Here is a 21,070-nt window from a genome sequence, read left to right as displayed (position 1 = left end):
AGGCAAGAAACACAGAAAAAAGACAACATAATTTTCCAGGATAAAGAGAGAAAACTGTTCACATCAGAAAATGGAAATAGGAAACAGAACAAGATTCATCTGAGTGGGACCAGGCCATGTAGGAAGCTTTAGATAAAGAAGGGAGGAATAGCCGGGACAAGAGAGAACAGAGTAAGAAAGGTGGTTAGTGGCAGAAACCGTAGATAAAAGAATTCTCAGTCCAGTCAATATTGAGGTCAACTTCATAGGGATGGTGGATTGGAGCAGGGAAATCTTGTGACTCAAAATATAAAAATGTAAAAAATAAGGCAAATATATTAAAATATATTTGAGTAAAAAACGTTAATCCCCAAAGTATTAAAAGCTGTCTCCATGCTATTTCCCGGCTATGTACCTCTATTACTAATTTCCACAAATTCCTATTTACTGACAATCATTCTAGAGCAAAACATAAAACAGCAACAAGTCCAGACAAGACCTGAACTTAACAGTACTGCTGAAAAGATATGATATGTTCCCACAGGGAGATTTGCTCAACTGCTACTCCAAGGCAGGTGGTAATCACTCTCCTTCAATGTCCCAAACCTATCTTTCTGATAAACAAAATCATTAATTTAAAAAAAGAAAATGCAAAAACAACCTGTAGAATACAAAACAAAATGGCGTACTGATTTTTAAATAATATACATAAATACACAAACTACCAGTAAAGCAAAGATTACCCAAAGTACCTACATCAACCAGGAGATCTGGGTCTATGCTAAATTGTCTTCCTGATAGCATGGCCTGGAAGTCCTCTAAACTGCAATCAATACTGTCAAGATAATCCAACAGCTCAACCCTAAGGGGAAAAAAAATTTTAAATCAAATATTAGATATCCTTGTTTTTATGTTTAAAAATCACCATTACAACTTGGCTAGGCAAGATATTTCTAGCAGCTGCTGCATCTTTACCGGTTCTTAATCGTAAGAGATAATATTCAAGAATAGGAATCCCTGCAAATTTGGTTAACTGAAAATTCATAGCCTTTACAGAAAACTTTAGTATTTACAGAAAAAAACACCCTGCAGGAACAGTCTGATTTACCTTTTTCCTCTATATATTATAAAATGTTTAATCTCATTACTGATTATTACTAATTATTAATTTTTCTTTGTTATAAGTCCCTTACTAGAAATTACATTATTCTGCAGTTCGGATACACAAATATATATAATCACAAACACTGTATGTACACTCAAAGTAAGTATATCATCAAAGGAATCTGAGAAACTAGCAGGAAAATACCAAGACTACTCTTGGGATGATTAAATCCCATTCATTACAGAACTCAACACTAACCAAAACAGAGAAAGGTGGATTATGTGGGTTCATCATCTGAAAGGAAGATCACTCAAAAGAGAAATAGAATATGTGAAGTGAACAAAGAAAGCAAGTAATTTTAGACAACATCTAGATAAGTACTCACTTTCCCAAAAGATTGATGTTATCATTCAAAATGGAATCCATCATGGTCACTGGATCTTCTGAGGTCAGACTGGATGAGCCATTTAGCTGGACAGCACTAGACATGAGAGGGCTGCTGCCATCACTGCCTGAACTTAGGGATTCTCTGGCTGGTTCACTCTGCTCTCCACTCTGAATGACAGGTGCATACTCATCTTCATTGTCATCTTCAACGATGACAATATCAGGGTACTGGCTACAGCTAGACCAGCAATAAAAGAAAGAATCTATTACACTTTCAAATTTAATAAGTTCATACTATCCATTCATTCTAATGGAAACTCTCTCCCCATACCACATACTGAAAGGCTTAAATTTCTTGAGCGAGCAGCTTAATCACAATATTGGTACTTCATAGTATAGAAGACCACAACGATTCAATGAGAAGTGTTTAACTACAAAATAAAAATTAAAAATCAATTAATTTTCAGTATTACCTCCTTTGAGAGGAAGAGGAGGTGAGGCTTTATCTGGTTGAATAATTTAGCTTAATTATTCAGTTTAATAATCCAAATGTGAGAAAGACTGTTAGTCTTTCAAAGAACAAAGTAGTTTTGAATTTTGCTCTGTAATAAGAAAAGTAATCAATATTTTCATACATTTTATCTCACAAACTCCTTACTTGGAGGGATCAGATATAACATCCTCATTAGTTTCTGGAATAACTGGGATATTTTCTTCATCTGCATTATCATCAGTAACATCATAAATAATGATGTCATCTGAAATCCTCTCCCTTGGCTTTAAACCTTCAGTCCTACTGTGTGGAACCTAAAAATTCAGAGAGAAAAATATATCTAAAAATCAAAATCATTGACTACCAAACAAGATATCATTTACAAAATAACTGGGCAACTACTACTTACTGAATCTCGGGGTATGCAAAACAAGTATGTTCTCTGCTCTTATGGAACTTACATACTAATTGGTACTAGTAGCACCAATTCACAGAGGTATGAGGTATATTAACTGCATTCTACACTTAACTACTTCTTTTACTGTAAGGGACCCTGAAGATGACATCCCTAAAAATGTTTCTATGGAAAGATCTTCAAATTTTACAGTATTTTTTATGCCTAAAGAGTAAAAAAGTCTTAGGACTTCACTAGAAATTTCAAGCACAACCAGACAGCCACCGTGCTGACACGGATATTGTTTCAGCTCAAGCTGCTCTGTTTTGAAATATGTTTTATTCTTATTCATTAAATAGCTTCACTAAGAGAAAAAGAATGCACTTCACCTATCTCAGTTACAGGTTAGCTTGGCTTTTTAGCAATTATTTTTTTAAACTTAATCTACAGATATATTCAGGCTATAGCTGTATAAGCAAAGTAAGTTCAATCCTGTAAAGCAAACTAAAGTCATTATTAAAATGCAAAAATTTATAAATTCCAATACTAGATAATAAAGAGGCAAAGGATGTGAAGTACTTTAAAATATATAAACCCAGTCAAAAATGTAAACTCTTCATCCACTTACATGAGCCTTCAATTCTAAAAACAAAATAGGTATGCTTATTTTCTAACAGTAGTGGGAAAAGAAATCAGACGTGAGGTTAAGTTTGATTGTCCAAAAACAAAAATCTTATTACTTTAATAATAAATCTGAAGAACTATTTTGAATTCTGAAGTCTGAAAGTAGTAACAAAAAGATAATAAAAACGATCTGAACTTTGGACTGGACTAATTTGCCACTGGATAGAAATCTGACAAATTATACGGAAAGCCTGTGACAAAATGAAGGTAAAAATTTAAATTGCTGAGAGTAAAAAGCAGTCTAGTTGGTGCACATTAATTTAAAAAAAAAGTTGAAAATAAAATAACCAATGTAAGAATATATAATCACATTAATTATATTTTCAAAATATTAAATTATTATATTAAAATGAATAAGCCAGGTGCAGTGGCTCATGCCTGCAATCCCAAAACTTTGGGAGGCTGAGGCAGGCAGATGGCTTGAGTCTGGCCAGTCTAGGTGACATGATGAAAATCCATCTCTACAAAAAATAAAAAAATTAGCCAGGTGTGGTGGCACACACCTATAGTCCCAGCTACTCAGGAGACTGAAGCAAGAGAATTGCTTGGGCCCAGGAGGTGGAGGTTGCAGTGAGTCAAGATCGTACCACTACACTCCAGGCTGGGTGACAGAGTGAAACCCTGTTTCAAAAAAATAAAACAAAAAAAAAAAAACAAGACAAAAAAAGAAGAAATGAATAAACTAAATCTCTATGTTTAATAAATCTCAAAAGCAACACCAAGTTAAAAAAAAAGCCACACTGTAAAATGATATGCACAAAATTATATTATTTATATGAAGTTTAGATATATGCAAAATAATACCAAGTACTGCTCCTGGATTCACTCATACAAAATGGCCATGAGAATGATAGATACTAATTCAATATAGTGACTACCTCTAGGGTAAGCAGGGACAGTAAAGAGGTGAGACAAGAGAGGGGAAGAGAGAAAAACTTGGAAACAGGCAACTGGAACAACTAGATTTGTGATGATTTATTTCTTACAATAATCTAAAGTAAATAATAAAAAGTGTCACAGTTTAACAAAGCTGTGGGATGAACACTTGAATTGTTATTCACCACACTTATTTGAATGCATGAAACACTGCCATAATAAAATTTAGTCTGACACAATAAATATAAAATAGACTCTGACTAAAAAATTACTTTATGATGGTGATTATCAGTTGGTTCTTTGACTATGTGCTGAAACAGGTTCTTCTTTTGGGCTCCATTAGTGTTTAGAAGTAGAGGCCTGAAAACCAGAAGAATATGCAGTTCAGTGACAAACATACAAGGAATTTAAACTCCCTCTATTAACTTACCCAAACACACACACATGCACACTCACTTTAATAATGCATAAAAAAGTTCAGTAACAATAAATAAACTTAAAAATGATTACATCTTAGGAACAGAAACTTCTGGATGAGAATATCTAGGACTTTCAATTATCCATTTTTCTACACTCTTTTTGTTATAATAATAAACTATTCTCTCCAGTTATACTTCATTGCTTACTGAACTACACAACTCTATGAACTGTATTTATATAGAAAAAAAACAGATAATATCATAAGAACTAATTGGTGGAAGTAGTTAAGGTCATAAAGCTCTGATCATAATCGGGTTTTCCCCAAATCTTAGTGTTACAGATCATTTTTTCCTTTCAACTATTCCTTTTGTCCATTATTCTTCTAATGTTTTAGCTGTGACGATAGTAGCTACTGACACTTACAGGTATCACAACCCATGGTTGATATACAGATTTAAAAAGACTATGAGCAGATTAAACTAAGAGAGGTCAAGTAAAACAAAGGTTGATGTTTTCTTTTGAACATATGGCCTCTTTTTAAATTTCCCTCACTCAGGCCTTCTAATGCTACTTTAATAATGTGAATGAAAAGTGAATATTCTTTATTAACTGTACGTATGTCTATAAAGTGACCATTTAGGCTATTCTTATCTCTCACAAACATCAGTAGAATGATAAAAGTAAAAAATAATATCACTCTAGAGATTTTAAGAGTATAATTTAACTAAGGAGAATTGTTCTTTTGGGACAACAAGCATATATTCAGCTAATGTAGGCTACTCATAGTTAAACGCTAGCAAGCCTGACTGTCTATATACAGGCCATAATGCTATATCATAAAAACTTACCTTTTACGTTTTAAACTCACAAGTTGGTTATTTTGAACCAATGTAACAATAAACTGGACAATCTGAAAAAAATATAAACAAAAATTATTTCATTATACTGTTAATTCTTCTGTCTCTATTACCAAGTCTTATAAAACAAATTCATATAATAATTTGTCCTCTATTCTAAGTCTCATAATTTCTCACATATTAACACTTGAAATCCAGGTGCACCTTACAACTGCTGTCTAAAGAAACGTACCAGCTTCCAGGCAGTTTATTTGTTTTGGTGATAAGTACCAAACTTGCCTGGGTGTAGACCCCAACTTTTTTACTTCAAATACTTTAAAGAAGATTACATTATGGTGCAGAAGAGAAAACTGGTGTTTGATAGGCAACATTTTACTTATACCAGGTAACAGAGGCAAAAGAAACTGTCAGTTCCTTCAGAATAATCATAAAATGTTCAAGTTAGAAACAGTTGATGGGCCAGGCATGGTGGCTCATGCCTGTAATCTCAACACTTTAGGAAGCCTAAGTAGGAGGATTGCTTCAGCCCAGGAGTCCAAGACCAGCCTGGGCAACATCGTGATGCTCCATTTCTAAACAAACAAACAAACAAACTCTGCTTGCAACCAAAGAAAAAAAAAGAAAAAGAAAAAAGTTTATTGCCTGATTCTATAAAGATTAATGTTGAGACCTACCTGTCAAAACTTCCTACTGACAAAGGAAGCTAATCTTTAATATTTGATTAAATTTCGAGAGAAAACTGTCAAGACACACAAACAAGCTTTCATATTTCATAGTAGTGTTTCTTAAACTGTGGCCCATAAACCAACAACACTAGCTTAGGAACTATGGATATGTTAAATTCTCAATCCTACTACAGAATTGCTGAATCTGAAATTTGGATCATGGGATCCAGTAATGCGTGTGTTTAGAAAGCCCTTTAAGTGTGACTGGATACTGATGTGAGTATAAGAACCACTGGCTTAAGAGTATGTCTTGAAATTACATTGCCAACTTCCTAAAGGTGCTATAAAAGGTGAGGATCATATGGTAAACTGTAAAAAGTAGTGTATCACTGAGAAGCTATGAATAAAAGCCAAAATTGATTGGAGCACTATTTAGACTCTGTGCAGAAAGTGTGCTTATAAGCTTTGTGAAATTACATGATTAAATAGAGTATTATCAATTAAAAATATCTATTGTATAGCTTTTAACAGTGAGCATTTCCTCACAAAAAAAGGCTACTAAGAGGTCTGCCTTATAATCAATATCAACTTTTCAATGGATAAAAATATAGACATTTTAACTGAAAAGTTTGATAGTATTAGAGTCTATGAAAAGGAGGGTAGCCGCCAAATTGCTTATTCAAGAGAAAATGCTAACAGTTAATGAAAAGACAATATGTAAGCTTAAAGATGTCTATGATACAACTCGACTTCAGTTTTTTTAATTAATAAATGTTATGGGAAAATTCTAAAAACTTCAGGTTGAATTTATAAGAACATCAATCAGTGGCTAAATTAAATTTATTCTACATCTCAATTCTCTTTTGACACTTCCGGATCACATTATACAGGGATTTTTATCTGAAGAAGATAAGGCATCTAATACAGCATGTAACTTCTGTACCTGTTAAGTCCTATAACTGGACCATCACACATATTATTCTCAATTAATCCATGGCTGACAGTAAATTCCAGAAGCAGAGTAAAAATTATTGGTTGTTGTTATGCATTATATAAACACCACTCAACAAAGCACAGAGATTCAAACTCAAATTTTAGAAGACAGAATGTTAGCATTCATGAAAAACTGAAATGTCATATAGCTATTTTATCAACTATTCTTGCTTTCAGGAAAAAAAAAAAATCTACACATTATAGAGTGTTGTAAGTTAATATATTACCAAAACACTGTTTCTGAAAACTATTAACAGACTGTTTCCATAAAGTACAGGTTAAGGTACATCTATTGTTTTAAATCAACTATTCTTAACCAAGCTGCACATCAGAGTTGTCTATGAAAGTTTTAAAAATATATGTACTTGGACTAAACACTTAGAACTGAATTCTACTACATTCAACCTTCACTTGCACACTAATTTAAAAAAAAAAAAAAAAAAAAAAGTAAATCTATGCTGACTATAGGCCACAGGCTGCAACTACTATTCATCTCTGCTTTAAGCCTTCTCCATTAGACCCTGATCCTGTCAGTCACCACCCTATTTTTAGTTCAAGGGCCTTCTAAGCAGGAGCAATCAGAAGCTCCCCCTCAAAAAACCTGTTGCTTTAACTCAGAGTCTAGTTTACTCATGAGCAAAAAATAGCTGCCTTAATTACTATGTTTCATCTCTTATTAGCAAATGAAAGCTGATATGCAAAGATTAAATCACAAGGACACAATGAAACGGAGGGATTCCAACTCCTATATTAAATTTTTAGCTCACATACTAAAATCTAAAATTCATTTTACTATGTTAACTGCTTTTCTGCACAGACTAATAACTGCATACATTGAGAAATTTTTTGAAGTCATAATTGGGTCAACTGATTTGAAAATATTTATCTTCTGAGACCTTAACTATGCCTTTTATAATAAAAAACAACAACAACAACAAAAACCAGTAAGGCTATGTTTTCTAATTTTAAAAGAAATTGGTAGTGTATTAATTAAGCCCATAAAAATAACGTATTTCAAAGTTGTTATATTAGGCAAAAGATTATTTACTAAAAGCTACTGAGACATTATATGGAAGTATGGAATAACCATCTTTAGCTAGTGAGAAATTTTTTATTAAAAATATGTAACACTTGGCTTCATTTCATTTCATTTTTTACTTCGATCTGTGCATCCAATATGTAAGAAACTAAGATCAATCACAGATACTCAATACTGACCTTTTTGGGTCACAAACTGTATCCATTAAACAAATGCAAATTACGGTCCTGGGGAAAAGAGCTTCTTACCTTTCGAATAACCTGTTGCTGTTGTGCATGCTTTGCTCGTAATTCTGACACCTCCTTCCAAAGGGACTCATTCTCACTATGTTATAATTTATTAAGCAACAAAACAAAAAAATCAGTCAGAAAACCAGACCACAATATCTTTAATTAAGAATACCAGACAACTTAACTACACTTATTTTTACTCTATATATATTTATGAGACTAAGAAAACTTTGGTTCAATTACACAGGAATGACAACTACCTTGACACAACTCCTGAATCATTCCTTTTTTTAAAAAAAAAAGGCAGAGCTTTGCTCTGTCACCCAGGCTGAAGTGCAGTGGTACGATCTCCGCTCATTGCTGTCTTCGCCTCCAAAGTTCAAACAATTCTCGTGCCTCAGCTTCCTAAGTAGTTGGGATTACAGGCATGTGTCACCACAACCGGCTAATTTTTTTGTATTTTTAGTAGAAACAGGGTTTCACCATGTTGGCCAGGCTGATCTCAAACTCCTGACCCTCAGGTGATCTACCCACCTCGGCCTCCCAAAGTGCTGGGATTATAGGTGTGAGCCACCACGCCTAGCACCAGAATCATTCCTTCTTAAGTGTATTATCTGCTACTCATGGCAATATATACACAGAAACTTAAAAGACATATGCCTACATACATACAGTAGTTGGCAATTTACTACTTTTGACAATCTGGCTCATTACTTTTTGCTTAAAAAAAAATAAGCCAGTCTTTCGACTGTGGCTACCAAGTGAATTCAGGCCTTCCTAATCTAACCTTGCAAAACAAAGGGTAGTGATGAATACCCAGTACTTACTATACTCCAAGCACTATGCTAGACATTTTATGTGTATTACTTATTTAAAACTTCTCTAAAAACCACCAAGAAATAAGTCATTATCTCTATTTTATAGATGAGGACACTGAGGACACTGAGGGAATTGCTCAAGATCATACAAATAATTTGGTAAGTGTTGAAGTCAAACTAAAGTCTGTCAGATTCTAAAACTATCTTAAGATCTATCTCAAACAAAAGCATATGTAAACCACTAAAATGTTATTCTGAAAAAGCATATCCAATAATATGGATATTAACTTGCACAATAACTTGCCAAATATGAATAGCTTCTTCTTTGTTCACCTTTTTTAATTGAAACTGCATTATGCTGTTAAATGTTAGCAGCGTGGATAATGCTGAAAAGACATGACAGACACTCTACCTATTAAATGCTTTAATTTTCCATCTTTTGTTAATCTCCACAAATCATCTTCTTTAATCCAAACTAATATAAAAGGAACTGGAGATTTACATATAAAGGTAGACCAAAGGAGATTTTAATATTTACTGAATAACTACTGTATTTTTCTGATTCAAATTTTAAAACGCTGTTACCTGCTTACTAAACAAAGGTGCGGTGGCTCATGCCTGTAATCCCAGCACTTTGAAAGGCAGATGTGGGCGGATCACTTGAGGTCAGGAGTTTGAGAACAGCCTGGCCAACATGGTGAAACCCCGTCTCAACTACAACTACAAAAATTAGCTGGCACATGCCTGTAATCCCAGCTACTAGGGAGGCTGAGGCACAAGAATCGCTTGAACCAGGAGGCGGAGGTTGCAGTGAGGTGAGATCAAGTCATTGCACTCCAGACTGGGTAACAGAGTGAGACTGTGTCTTAAAACAAAAACAAAAACAAACAAAAAAAAAGATAAGGAGAAGAAAGTTTCCTCTAAGACACAAAAGATGATTTGGGGATCACTTTCTTTAAGGGCTAAAACTGTGGTCCAAGGAACTGGGTCAAAGAGCAGCTAGTATACACAAGATACATACAGTAAACAAGTTGTTAAATAAAGTACACAAAAAGGGAAAGCCTAATGCTTATTAAAAAAAGAAATCAAAGTCATAGGTTCCTCTTTTAATGAAGATATTTGAGTTATGATTAACTAATGTCCCACATTTGATATGGAAGAGAGAATACATAAACTACTCTTAAGCCCTTGGCACCTATTAGGATACAGAAAAATTCCAGCTACTTACTAAGAAGAGTAATACACCATCTACTCTATATACAAGTTATTAGTATGGTAAGTTAGAATAATGGTACCAAGAAATGTAGTAAAATACAATGAAGCATCTTTCTGTAGATAAAAGGTCTGAATAACACTTTTCCAAGTCTATATGAAATAAGTATTAAGCAGGGCAACTCTCTTGTATTATTGTTTTCCAATTTTTTTGTGTCCTACTTTTTCCTAAGAGCCCACCCAGAGAAGTCTTAAGCAACAGCCACTAAACAAAGGATGGGTAACATACAGTGTTTTTATGTCATATGCCCTCATTGTCTATGAACACAATATGAGCTAACCTAAGTAGAATGCTATTTCCTACATCATCTTAAAGACCTAATGTTTATCGCTAAGACTTATACATCAAATTGTTTTGATATGCTCAGGTTTATATCTTTTTCTGACTATCATAATTAAAAGAATATTAGGGTAAAGTCTATGGCCACAAATCAAAGTAAAGGGAACCAATACTTGCAGAAAAATGACCTTTGATCTTGGCTTCAACAAAGTGATCTGAGTACTTACAATAAAACATCAGACAACCTCCAAACCCAACACACACAGACAAATACCCAATTCCCACATTAAATTTATATTTGGAAATAAAACTTTACCTTTTTAATTCAGAAAGCCTGGACTCAATAGTTTCCTGTTTTATTTGAACCTTCTGAGCACTACTTATAATTTTTGTTAAATCTTCCTGACGAATTTTATTTTCTTCTGGTTTTGAAGATGAAACCTTTGAAAAAGTAAATTTAGAAAATCAAAGAAACAGTAAACACTCATGATTGTAACTCAAAGCTTCCCTATCAGAAGAGGTTTTCGTGGCCTGTTCAGGAAGTGAGATCTGGTTCCAAAAGCCCGGGATGAAATGCTAGGGAAAGAATAAACTTCAGAGCTCAATGGGAGGGAATGTAAGGAATAATGTACTTAAAAAAATGTTTTTTACTGTGAAAAAGTTTCCACAAGCAGGAATATCTTAGGGTCTTTTATTCTCCCGTTATGCCAAACTCCTTGTAGTTTCCCCCAAGCCTCTTTATTGCCACATTCCACATTTAATTAAATTTATGCAGTAAGAGGTTCATGCTAGGCCATTTTCTTCCATGGTCCACTCCTTTTATAGATTTAGTAAAATATCTTGTTTTACCAAAAGATATTATGCATTAAAAAATGCATTACTGAATGTATTTCTGAAAGCCTACTATGTGGGCATATTTATATTATTAGAAGAGACTTATTGTAGGCACTGGATATACAATAGCAAACTATAGAAAAAGCCTTCCAGGGAGCTCACATTCTAGCAGGAACTTATTTTATTTTATTTTTAAGCTAACTTAGGAAAAAAATACAGGGAAACAAGTAAAACTTTACTTTCCTAATTCATCCCAACAAGGAACAGTTGTGTATTTCTGTACTTTCAACAGTTGAAATAAAAATCTTGGTCAAGCACACTCCAGGTCAATACCCGAATCAGTTCATGTTCACAACAGCTCACCTTCCTTTTAATGTTCTCCAACAAGTCATCCTGTCCTTGTTTGAAGTAAGGATGCTGAAATTCTACAGGACCATCTCTTTCTTGCTTTACAATTCCAGAGTCGATATGTACTACTTTACGGAAACCATCTGAAAAAGATTCAAAATTCAAATCACTAAAATAAACGAGTCAAAATTTGGTGGTGCTGGTATGGAATAATTTTCCTTTACCACCCTAATGGGGGAAAAAATGGCTTCATCAGTAGCTGATAATACTACTCCAAATAAACTGCTGTCCATACTCACACATATTCAGTTGCCTCACAAAGCTTGCCATGTTATTGTGCTTGAAATATTTGGGAAGAATTTCCTTTGCAAATCGTTGCTCATCCAAGACCAGAAAACTCTGGCCATTCTACAAGGGGAAAAAAAAGAAGAAAAAGTCAATTAATTAAGTTCCTATGACACATGGTGATATATTTATACATCCCAGAACTGTCTTGAGTAGTCCTTCCTAGATGTCTTCGACTAACATTCTATTCTTGATAACAGGAACAACAAACAAATTGCAATTAAGTACCAAACTGCAACTAAGCTTTCTGATGTCAACCTCAAAAGTTTAGGAATATATCTCAAACCAAATGCCACATCACACTCTATGGTGAAATATTAGAAGAATTTCCACTAAACCAGAAATGAGAAAATGAAATACAATTATGTAGCCAGCAGAACTAATATTGTTTTAAAACTAGTGCAATAAAGACCAAAAAAAAAAAAAGATTTTGAGAGGAAGTACCATTTTATAATTACTTGCAGTAGACATAATTGTATCTTTGTACAATCTATTTATTTATTTATTATTTTTTATTATACTTTAAGTTCTAGGGTGCACGTGCACAATGTGCAGGTTACATATGTATACATGTGACATGTTGGTGTGCTATAACCATTAACTTGTCATTTATATTAGGTATATCTCCTAATGCTATCCCTCCCCCGCCACCCCACCCCACAACAGGCCCCAGTATGTGATGTTCCCCTTCCTGTGTCCAAGTGTTCTCATTATTCAATTCCCACCTATGAGTGGGAATATGTGGTGTTTGGTTTTCTGTTCTTGCAAGAGTTTGCTGAGAATGATGGTTTCCAGCTGCATCCATGTCTCTAAAAAGGACATGAACTTATCCTTTTTTATGGTTGCATAGTATTCCATGGTGTGTATGTGCCACATTTTCTTAATCCAGTCTGTCACTGATGGACATCTGGGTTGGTTCCAAGACTTTGCTACTGTGAATAGTGCCACAATAAACATACGTGTCCATGTGTCTTTACAGTAGCATGATTTATAATCCTTTGGGTATATCCCCAGTAATGGGATGGCTGGGTCAAATGGCATTTCTAGTTCTAGATCCTTGAAGAATCACCACAATGGTTGAACTAGTTTACAGTCCCACCAACAGTGTAAAAGAGTTCCTATTTCTCCACATTCTCTCCAGCACATTGTTTCCTGACTTTTTAATGATTGCCATTCTAACTGGTGTGAGATGGTATCTCATTGTGGTTTTGATTTCCATTTCTCTGATGGCAAGTGATGATGAGCATTTTTTCATGTGTCTGTTGCCTACATGAATGTCTTCTTTTGAAAAGTGTCTGTTCATATCCTTCACCCACTTTTTGATGGGGCTGTTTCTTTCTTGTAAATTTGTTTTGAGTTCTTTGTAGGTTCTACTTTGTCAGATGAGTAGATTGAAAAAATTATCTCCCATTCTGTAGGTTGCCTGTTCACTCTGATGGTAGTTTCTTTTGCTGTGCAGAAACTCTTTAGTTTAATTAGATACTATTTGTCAATTTTGGCTTTTGCTCCCATTGCTTTTGGCATTTTAGTCATGAAGTCCTTGCCCACGCCTATGTCCTGAATGGTATTGCCTAGGTTTACTTCTAGGGTTTTTATGGTTTTAGGTCTAACATTTAAGTTTCTAATCCATCTTGAATTAACTTTCGTATAAAGTGTAAGGAAGGAATCCAGTTTCAGCTTTCTACATATGGCTAGCCTATTATTAAATAGGGAATCCTTTCCCCATTTCTTGATTTTTTCAGGTTTGTCAAAGATCAGATGGCTGTAGATGTGTGGTATTATTTCTGAGGACTCTGTTCTGTTCCATTGGTCTATATCTCTGTTTTGGTACAAGTACCATGCTGTTTTGGTTACTGTAGCCTTGTAGTATAGTTTCAAGTCAGGTAGCGTGATACCTCCAGCTTTGTTCTTTTGGTTTACGATTGTCTTGGCAATGCGGGCTCTTTTTTGGTTCCATATGAACGTTAAAGTAGTTTTTCCCAATTCTGTGAAGAAAGTCATTGGTAGCTTGATGGGGATGGCACTGAATCTATAAATTACCTTGGGCAGTATGGCCATTTTCATGATAATGATTCTTGCTATCCATGAGCATGGAATCTTCTTCCATTTGTCTGTGTCCTCTTTTATTTCACTGATCAGTGGTTTGTAGTTCTCCTTGAAGAAGGCCTTTACATCCCTTGTAAGTTGGATTCCTATGTATTTTATTCTCTTTGAAGCTATTGTGAATGGGAGTTCACTCATGATTTGGCTCTCTGTTTGTCTGTTATTGGTGTATAAGAATGCTTGTGATTTTTGCACATTGATTTTGTATCCTGAGACTTTGGTGAAGTTGTTTATCAGATTAAGGAGATTTTGGGCTGAGATGATGGGGTTTTCGAAATATACAATCATGTCATCCGCAAACAGGGACAATTTGACTTCTTCTTTTCCTAACTGAATACCCTTGATTTCTTTCTCTTGCCTGATTGCCCTAGCCAGAACTTCCAACACTATGTTGAACAGGAGTGGTGAGAGAGGGCACCCCTGTCTTGTGCCCGTTTTCAAAGGGAATGCTTCCAGTTTTTGCCCATGCAGTATGATATTGGCTATGGGTTTGTCATAAATAGCTCTTATTATTTTGAGATACATTCCATCAATACTGAATTTATTGAGAGTTTTTAGCACGAAGGGCTGTTGAATTTTGTCAAAGGCCTTTTCTGCATCTATTGAGATAATCATGTGGTTCTTGTCTTTGGTTCGGTTTACATACTGGATTACGTTTATTGATTTGCGTATGTTGAACCAGCCTTGCATCCCAGGGATGAAGTCCACTTGATCATGGTGGATAAGCTTTCTTTCTGATGTGCTGCTGGATTCGGTTTGCCAGTATTTTATTGAGGATTTTTACATCGATGTTCATCAGGGATATTAGTTTAAAATTATCTTTTTAGTTGTGTCTCTGCCAGACTTAGATATCAGGATGATGTTGGCCTCATAAAATGAGTCAGAAGGAGTCTGTCTTTTTCTATTGATTGGAACAGTTTCAGAAGGAATGGTATCAGCTCCTCCTTGTACCTCTGGTAGAAATCGGCTGTGAATCCGTCTGGTCCTAGACTTTTTTTGGTTGGTAGGCTACTAATTATTGCTTCAATTTCAGAGCCTGTTATTGGTCTATTCAGGGATTCAACTTCTTCCTGGTTTAGTCTTGGGAGAGTGTATGTGTCCATTTCTTCTAGGTTTTCTAGTTTATTTGCATAGAGGTGTTTACAGTATTCTCTGATGGTAGTTTGTATTTCTGGGGGGTTGGTGGTGATATCCCCTGTATCATTTTTTATTGTGTCTATTTGATTCCTCTCTCTTTTCTTACTTATTAGTCTTGCTAGCGGTCTATCAATTTTGTTGATCTTTTCAAAAAACCAGCTCCTGGATTCATTGATTTTTCGAAAGGTTTTTTGTGTCTCTATCTCCTTCACTTCTGATCTGATCTTAGTTATTTCTTGCCTTCTGCTAGCTTTTGAATGTAAACGCTCTTGTTTCTCTGGTTCTTTTAATTGTGATGTTAGGGTGTCAATTTTAGATCTTTCCGGTTTTCTCTTGTGGGCATTTAGTGCTATAAATTTCCCTCTACACACTGCTTTAAATGCGTCCAAGAGATTCTGGTATGTTGTATCTTTGTTCTCATTGGTTTCAAAGAACATCTTTATTTCTGCCTTCATTTTGTTGTGTACCCAGTAGTCATTCAGGAGCAGGTTGTTCAGTTTCCATGTAGTTGAGCAGTTTTGATTGAGTGTCTAAGTCCTGAGTTCTAGTTTGATTGTACTGTGGTCTGAGAGACAGTTTGTTATAATTTCTGTTCTTTTACATTTGCTGAGGAGTGCTTTACTTCCAACTATGTGGTCAATTTTGGAATAAGTGAGATGTGGTGCTGAGAAGAATGTATATTCTGTTGATTGGGGTGGAGAGTTCTGTAGATGTCTATTAGGTCTGCTTGGTGCAGAGCTGAGTTCAATTCCTGGATATCCTTGTTAACTTTCTGTCTCATTGATCTGTCTAATGTTGACGGTGAGGTGTTAAAGTCTCCCATTATTATTGTGTGGGAGTCTAAGTCTCTTTGTAAGTCTCTAAGGACTTGCTTTATGAATCTGGGTGCTCCTGTATTGGATGCATGTATATTTAACATAGTGAGCTCTTCTGGTCGAATTGATCCTTTTACCATTATGTAATGGCCTTCTTTGTCTCTTTTGATCTTTGTTGGTTTAATTGTCAGATTTACCAAAGTTGAAATGAAGGAAAAAATCTTAAGGGCAGCCAGAGAGAAAGGTCGGGTTACCCACAAAGGGAAGCCCATTAGACTAACAGCAGATCTCTCAGCAGAAACTCTACAAGCCAGAAGAGAGTGGGGGCCAATATGCAACATTCTTAAAGAAAAGAAATTTCAACCCAGAATTTCATATCCAGTCAAACTAAGTTTCATAAGTGAAGGAGAAATAAAATTCTTTACAGACGAGCAAATGCTGAGAGATTTTGTCACCACCAGGCCTGCCCTACAACAGCTCCTCAAGGAAGCACTAAGCATGGAAAGGAACAACCGGTACCAGCCACTGCCAAAACATGCCAAAATGTAAAGAGCATCGATGCTAGGAAGAAACTGCATCAACTAATGAGCAAAATAACCAGCTAACATCATAATGACAGGATCAAGTTCACACATAATAATATTAACCTTAAATGTAAATGGGCTAAATGCTCCAATTAAAAGACATAGTCTGGAAAACTGGAGAAAGAGTCAAGACCCATCAGTGTGCTGTATTCAGGAGACCCATCTCACGTGCAGAGACACACATAGGCTCAAAATAAAGGGATGGAGGAAGATCTACCAAGCAAATGGAAAACAAAAAAAAGCAGGGGTTGCAATCCTAGTCGCTGTACAATCAATTAAAAAATCCTTTAAGAATTCAGTGAGATACGTGGTTAATAAATTAATATTAAACGTCACTAGTGTTTTTCTCTACAAAAAACAAACACCTGAAAACACTACAAAAATAAGTAATCAAAGGAGCACGGTACTGGCATACAGACAAACATATAGATCAGTGAAATAAAACAGAGCCCGGAAATAAACCCTGCCAAAGGACTTTTGGCAAGTGTCAAGACCATTCAATTAAAAAAGGTCTTTTCAACAAATGGTGCTGGGAAAACTGGGTATCTACATACAAAAAAAATGAAGTTAGACCCTTAGCTGATACATACCATATATAAAAACTAACTTCAAATCAATCAAAGACCTAAACCCAAGCACTAAATAAACTTTTAACAGTAGTAAAGCATGACATTAGATTTAGCAATGATTTATTAAATGTAACACTAAAAGTACAGGCAACAAAAGCAAAAACAGACAAATAGGACTACATCAAATCCAAAAACTTTTATGAAAAGAAGACTACCAACAGATTTAAAAGACAATCCTCAGAATGGAAAGAAAGTGCAAATCATATATCTCATAAGAAGTTAATATCCAGAACATAGAAAGAACTCTTAAAATTCAAAAACAACAAAAGACAAAAAACTCCCAAACAACCCGATTAAAAAACGAGCAAGGAACTGAGTAGGTATTTCTCCAAAGAATCTATACAAACTGCCAATAAGCACATAAAAAGATGGTCAGTAACCCAAATCATTAGGAAAATAAAAATCAAAACTAAAACAATATACTACTTCACACCCAGTAGAATGGCTATTATCAAAAACACATAAAAAAAGTTTTGACAAGGATGTGGAGAAACTGGAATCTTGGTGCAATATTGGTTGGGAATGTTAAAATAGTGTGGTTGCTGTGGAAAACGATATGATAGTTCCTTTAAAAATTAAACAAAGAACATATAATCTAGCAATTCCACTCCTAGGTATACTCTCAAAAAAACAAAAAACAAAAAACAAAAACAAAAACAACAACAACAAAAAAACATAAAAGCAACGACTTGAACAGATACTTGTACCCCATATTCACAGTAGCATTTTTCACAATAGGCAAAAAGTAGAAGTAACTTAAGTATCCACCAATACATTGTGAAATATGTATGGATAAAATATGGTATATACATGCAATGAAATATTATTCCACCTAAGAAAGGAAATTCTCACAGCTACAACATGGAAAGAACTTTGAAAACTTTATGCTGTGAAATAAGCCAGTCACAAAAGAAAAAACACTGCACAATTTCCCTTATATGAAGTTTTCATAATAGCCAATTTCAGAGACAAAAAGTAGAATGGTGGTTGTCAGGGGCTGGGGAGAGGAAGGAGTTGGAAGTTATTGTGAAATGTGTATAAAGTTTCAGTGTGGAAAGATAAAAATTGTTCTGGAGATGGGTGGTGGTAATGGTTGCCTAACAATGTGAATCTAACTTAACAAACTCAAAATGGTTAATTTTATGTATATGTTACCATAATTAAAAAAATTAGAAACTAAAATGGAATAAAAAACCCAATAATAGAAAAATGTTAAGTATCTAAAAATAAAATTTAAAAATATACAGGAACTTTAAAAATATTAAAACCACAGAAATATAAAAGGAAGACAAATGCAGTATCATAAAGGTGTCAATCCTCTCTAAATTAACCAATACATTAAATTCTCTATTAAAAAAAATGATTTGTGGAGTAAAGATGAATTGATGCTATTATAACCAAACATTAGGTACTTAAGTTCGTTTGTAAAAATAATTACATAACAACAAACAAGAAAATATTCAGAACAATGGGGAGTATTTTAACCTTACCCAATATAGATTATAAAATCATAGTGTCAACAATTTAGCACAAAAGAAAAAGTGATTAAATAGATGAATGGACTGACTAGAGAGGATAGATGAACCAGCAAATCTATTTGAGAATTTACCAGGTAGTAAGTCAAGATGGCATTCAAATTGGGGGATAATCAGGACAGAAAAGGATTAAGAAATTTTCCATTTGGGAAGAAAAATAAGAGCTCAATGCCCTCTCACTCTTTACAACCAAGCTTTTGGAGACATGACATAATAAACAAAGAAGACATATAGATAAAATATAAATTTATCCAGGGAGACTGCTAGCTTCTTGCTCTATCTCTACTCTCCTCTACTTTCTTCCTAACAGAAACACAATTTTGATGAAAAACACACTGTGAAATTTAGCAGAGGCCCAGACTCATAATTGAAGAATGTAAAGCAAAACAAATAATGATTTTCCCTTATTAGATTAAATTTACAACCCTTGACAATAACCAGGATTGGCAACTAGGTAATCATCAAAATTAAAATGCATACATCTTTTCCTATCTTAAAAGAACTTTCCCTCTTACACCTTCTTTTTCAATCTACCCATTTGTCTTTTCCTTAACTGCAAAATTTAACAAGCAGGTATTTTAAACCCCCCTTCTCCAATTCAGGACCATCCACTTACTCTCACTAAAACTGGTTTTGGTTCCCTCACTTGACTGAAACCAGATTTCTAAAATGTCAAATGTCAAATTCAATGCCCTCTTTTCAGTTCTGATCTTCCTACACCTCTCTGTGGCATTTCATTTGGTACAACTAACAATTACCTCCTTAAATGTTCTACTCCCTGGGCTTTGATGTTAAACACTATTGAGTCTCTTATCTCTCATATTTCCTTTCAATTTCTTCCACCTATCAAATAAGAGGTAGCTGTGTTTTCTAGGTTTTTATCCTTGATCATGGCAGCATTGATATTCTTTCCTTAGACAAAGGAAAGACAAAGAATATATATATATGAATATTTATATCCACAGTAGGGTATCTTATTATTGACTTTATTTTATATGATGATAAACACATGTACATCCCTGTCCACGATCATCTCAAATTACACACTTCAATTTAAAATTGTTAACATTTTTTACACTATGTTAACTCAGTATGTTCTCAACCCATTTCCTGTTTCCCCTGAAGTCAATCTTTTCTTGTGTCTTCCATTCTAGTAAGTCCCTTCCCCACTAACTTACTCAACATTTGATGTCAAGAAGAAAACATAAAGTTAAAAACTCTCAATTCTAACAGCTAATAAGAGGGAAACATTAAAAACATTCCCTTTAAAAATTAAGAACAAAGCTGGAATCCCACGATAATTGCTACTCTTCACTCTTAGTTACTGCCAAAAGAAAAACTGAAGGCATAAAGGTCTGAAAGGAAGAAAATAAGTATCAATCACAGATACTATGGGTGTACTCAGAAAACTGAAATCAGTAAAATGATTTGCTCACTGTTTATCAATTTACAAAAATTACTTGTATTTCTAATTACCAGCAACAGTTGGAAATCTATTTTTAAGTCAAGAACACCATTTACAACACATATAGGATATCCAGGAAGAAAATGAACAAAGATCCACAAGGCCTAATAGGAAACATTTATAAATCAACAAAATGAATTTAGAAATATGCCTTGTCACGAGAATACACAACATAGAGATATCGATTTTCCCGAATCTGATTTATATAATTTTGATGCAATTGCAGCAAAAATCCAAAAGGCTTTCTTTTTTTAATGGAACTTGATTTTAAAACGTATATGGAAGAGCTAAAGACCAAAAATAGTTAAGGCACTCCTGAAGAATAGATTACCCTACCAAAATACTTTTTCTGAAGCTACAGTAATTAAGACAGCAGAAGACAGGCACAAGATAAACTGTCCAATGGAATGGCATAAAGACTCCAGAAACAAAACCACTGAATGTTTGTGTCCCCCAAAATTTTATGTTGAAACCCTTGCCCCTGATATGATGGTATTTGGAGGTAGGGCCTTTGGGAGGTAATTAGGTTCAGAAAAAGTAATGAAGATAGGATCCCCAAGTTAGGTTTAGTGTCCTTATAAGATGAGAGAGACCAGAACACACACACACACTCTCTCTCTCCACCATTGTGAAGACACAGAGAGAAGGCAGCTGTCTGCAAAGCAGAGAAAGCTCTAACGCAGGAACTGAAATGACCAGTGCCTTCATCTTGGACTTCTCCGCCTCCAGAACTGTAAAAAATAAATCTCTGTTGTTGAAGCCACCTAGTCTATGTTATTCTGC

General features: G+C 34.6%; 1 protein-coding gene across 2 annotated transcripts in view; it reads right to left on the bottom strand.

Moving 5' to 3' along the window:
• The window catches only part of HSF2 (heat shock transcription factor 2), a 37,911-nt gene that overhangs the window by 8,512 nt on the left and 8,329 nt on the right, over positions 1 to 21,070 (bottom strand). For both annotated transcript variants that reach the window (XM_008007197.3, XM_008007195.3), the window contains exons 2-10: positions 11,974 to 12,082; positions 11,690 to 11,817; positions 10,809 to 10,933; positions 8,141 to 8,216; positions 5,187 to 5,248; positions 4,191 to 4,278; positions 2,130 to 2,278; positions 1,470 to 1,709; positions 736 to 841 (exon numbers count right to left, since the gene is read on the bottom strand). In XM_008007197.3, coding sequence (XP_008005388.1) covers positions 736 to 841; positions 1,470 to 1,709; positions 2,130 to 2,278; positions 4,191 to 4,278; positions 5,187 to 5,248; positions 8,141 to 8,216; positions 10,809 to 10,933; positions 11,690 to 11,817; positions 11,974 to 12,082 — 1,083 coding nt within the window. The remainder of the gene's footprint in view (positions 1 to 735; positions 842 to 1,469; positions 1,710 to 2,129; positions 2,279 to 4,190; positions 4,279 to 5,186; positions 5,249 to 8,140; positions 8,217 to 10,808; positions 10,934 to 11,689; positions 11,818 to 11,973; positions 12,083 to 21,070) is intronic.

Source organism: Chlorocebus sabaeus, chromosome 13, assembly GCF_047675955.1.
Source record: "Chlorocebus sabaeus isolate Y175 chromosome 13, mChlSab1.0.hap1, whole genome shotgun sequence".
NCBI classification, from domain to species: domain Eukaryota; kingdom Metazoa; phylum Chordata; class Mammalia; order Primates; family Cercopithecidae; genus Chlorocebus; species Chlorocebus sabaeus.
The sequence above is the reverse complement of the archived record's forward strand: the minus strand, read 5'-3'. Positions and strand labels throughout refer to the sequence as shown.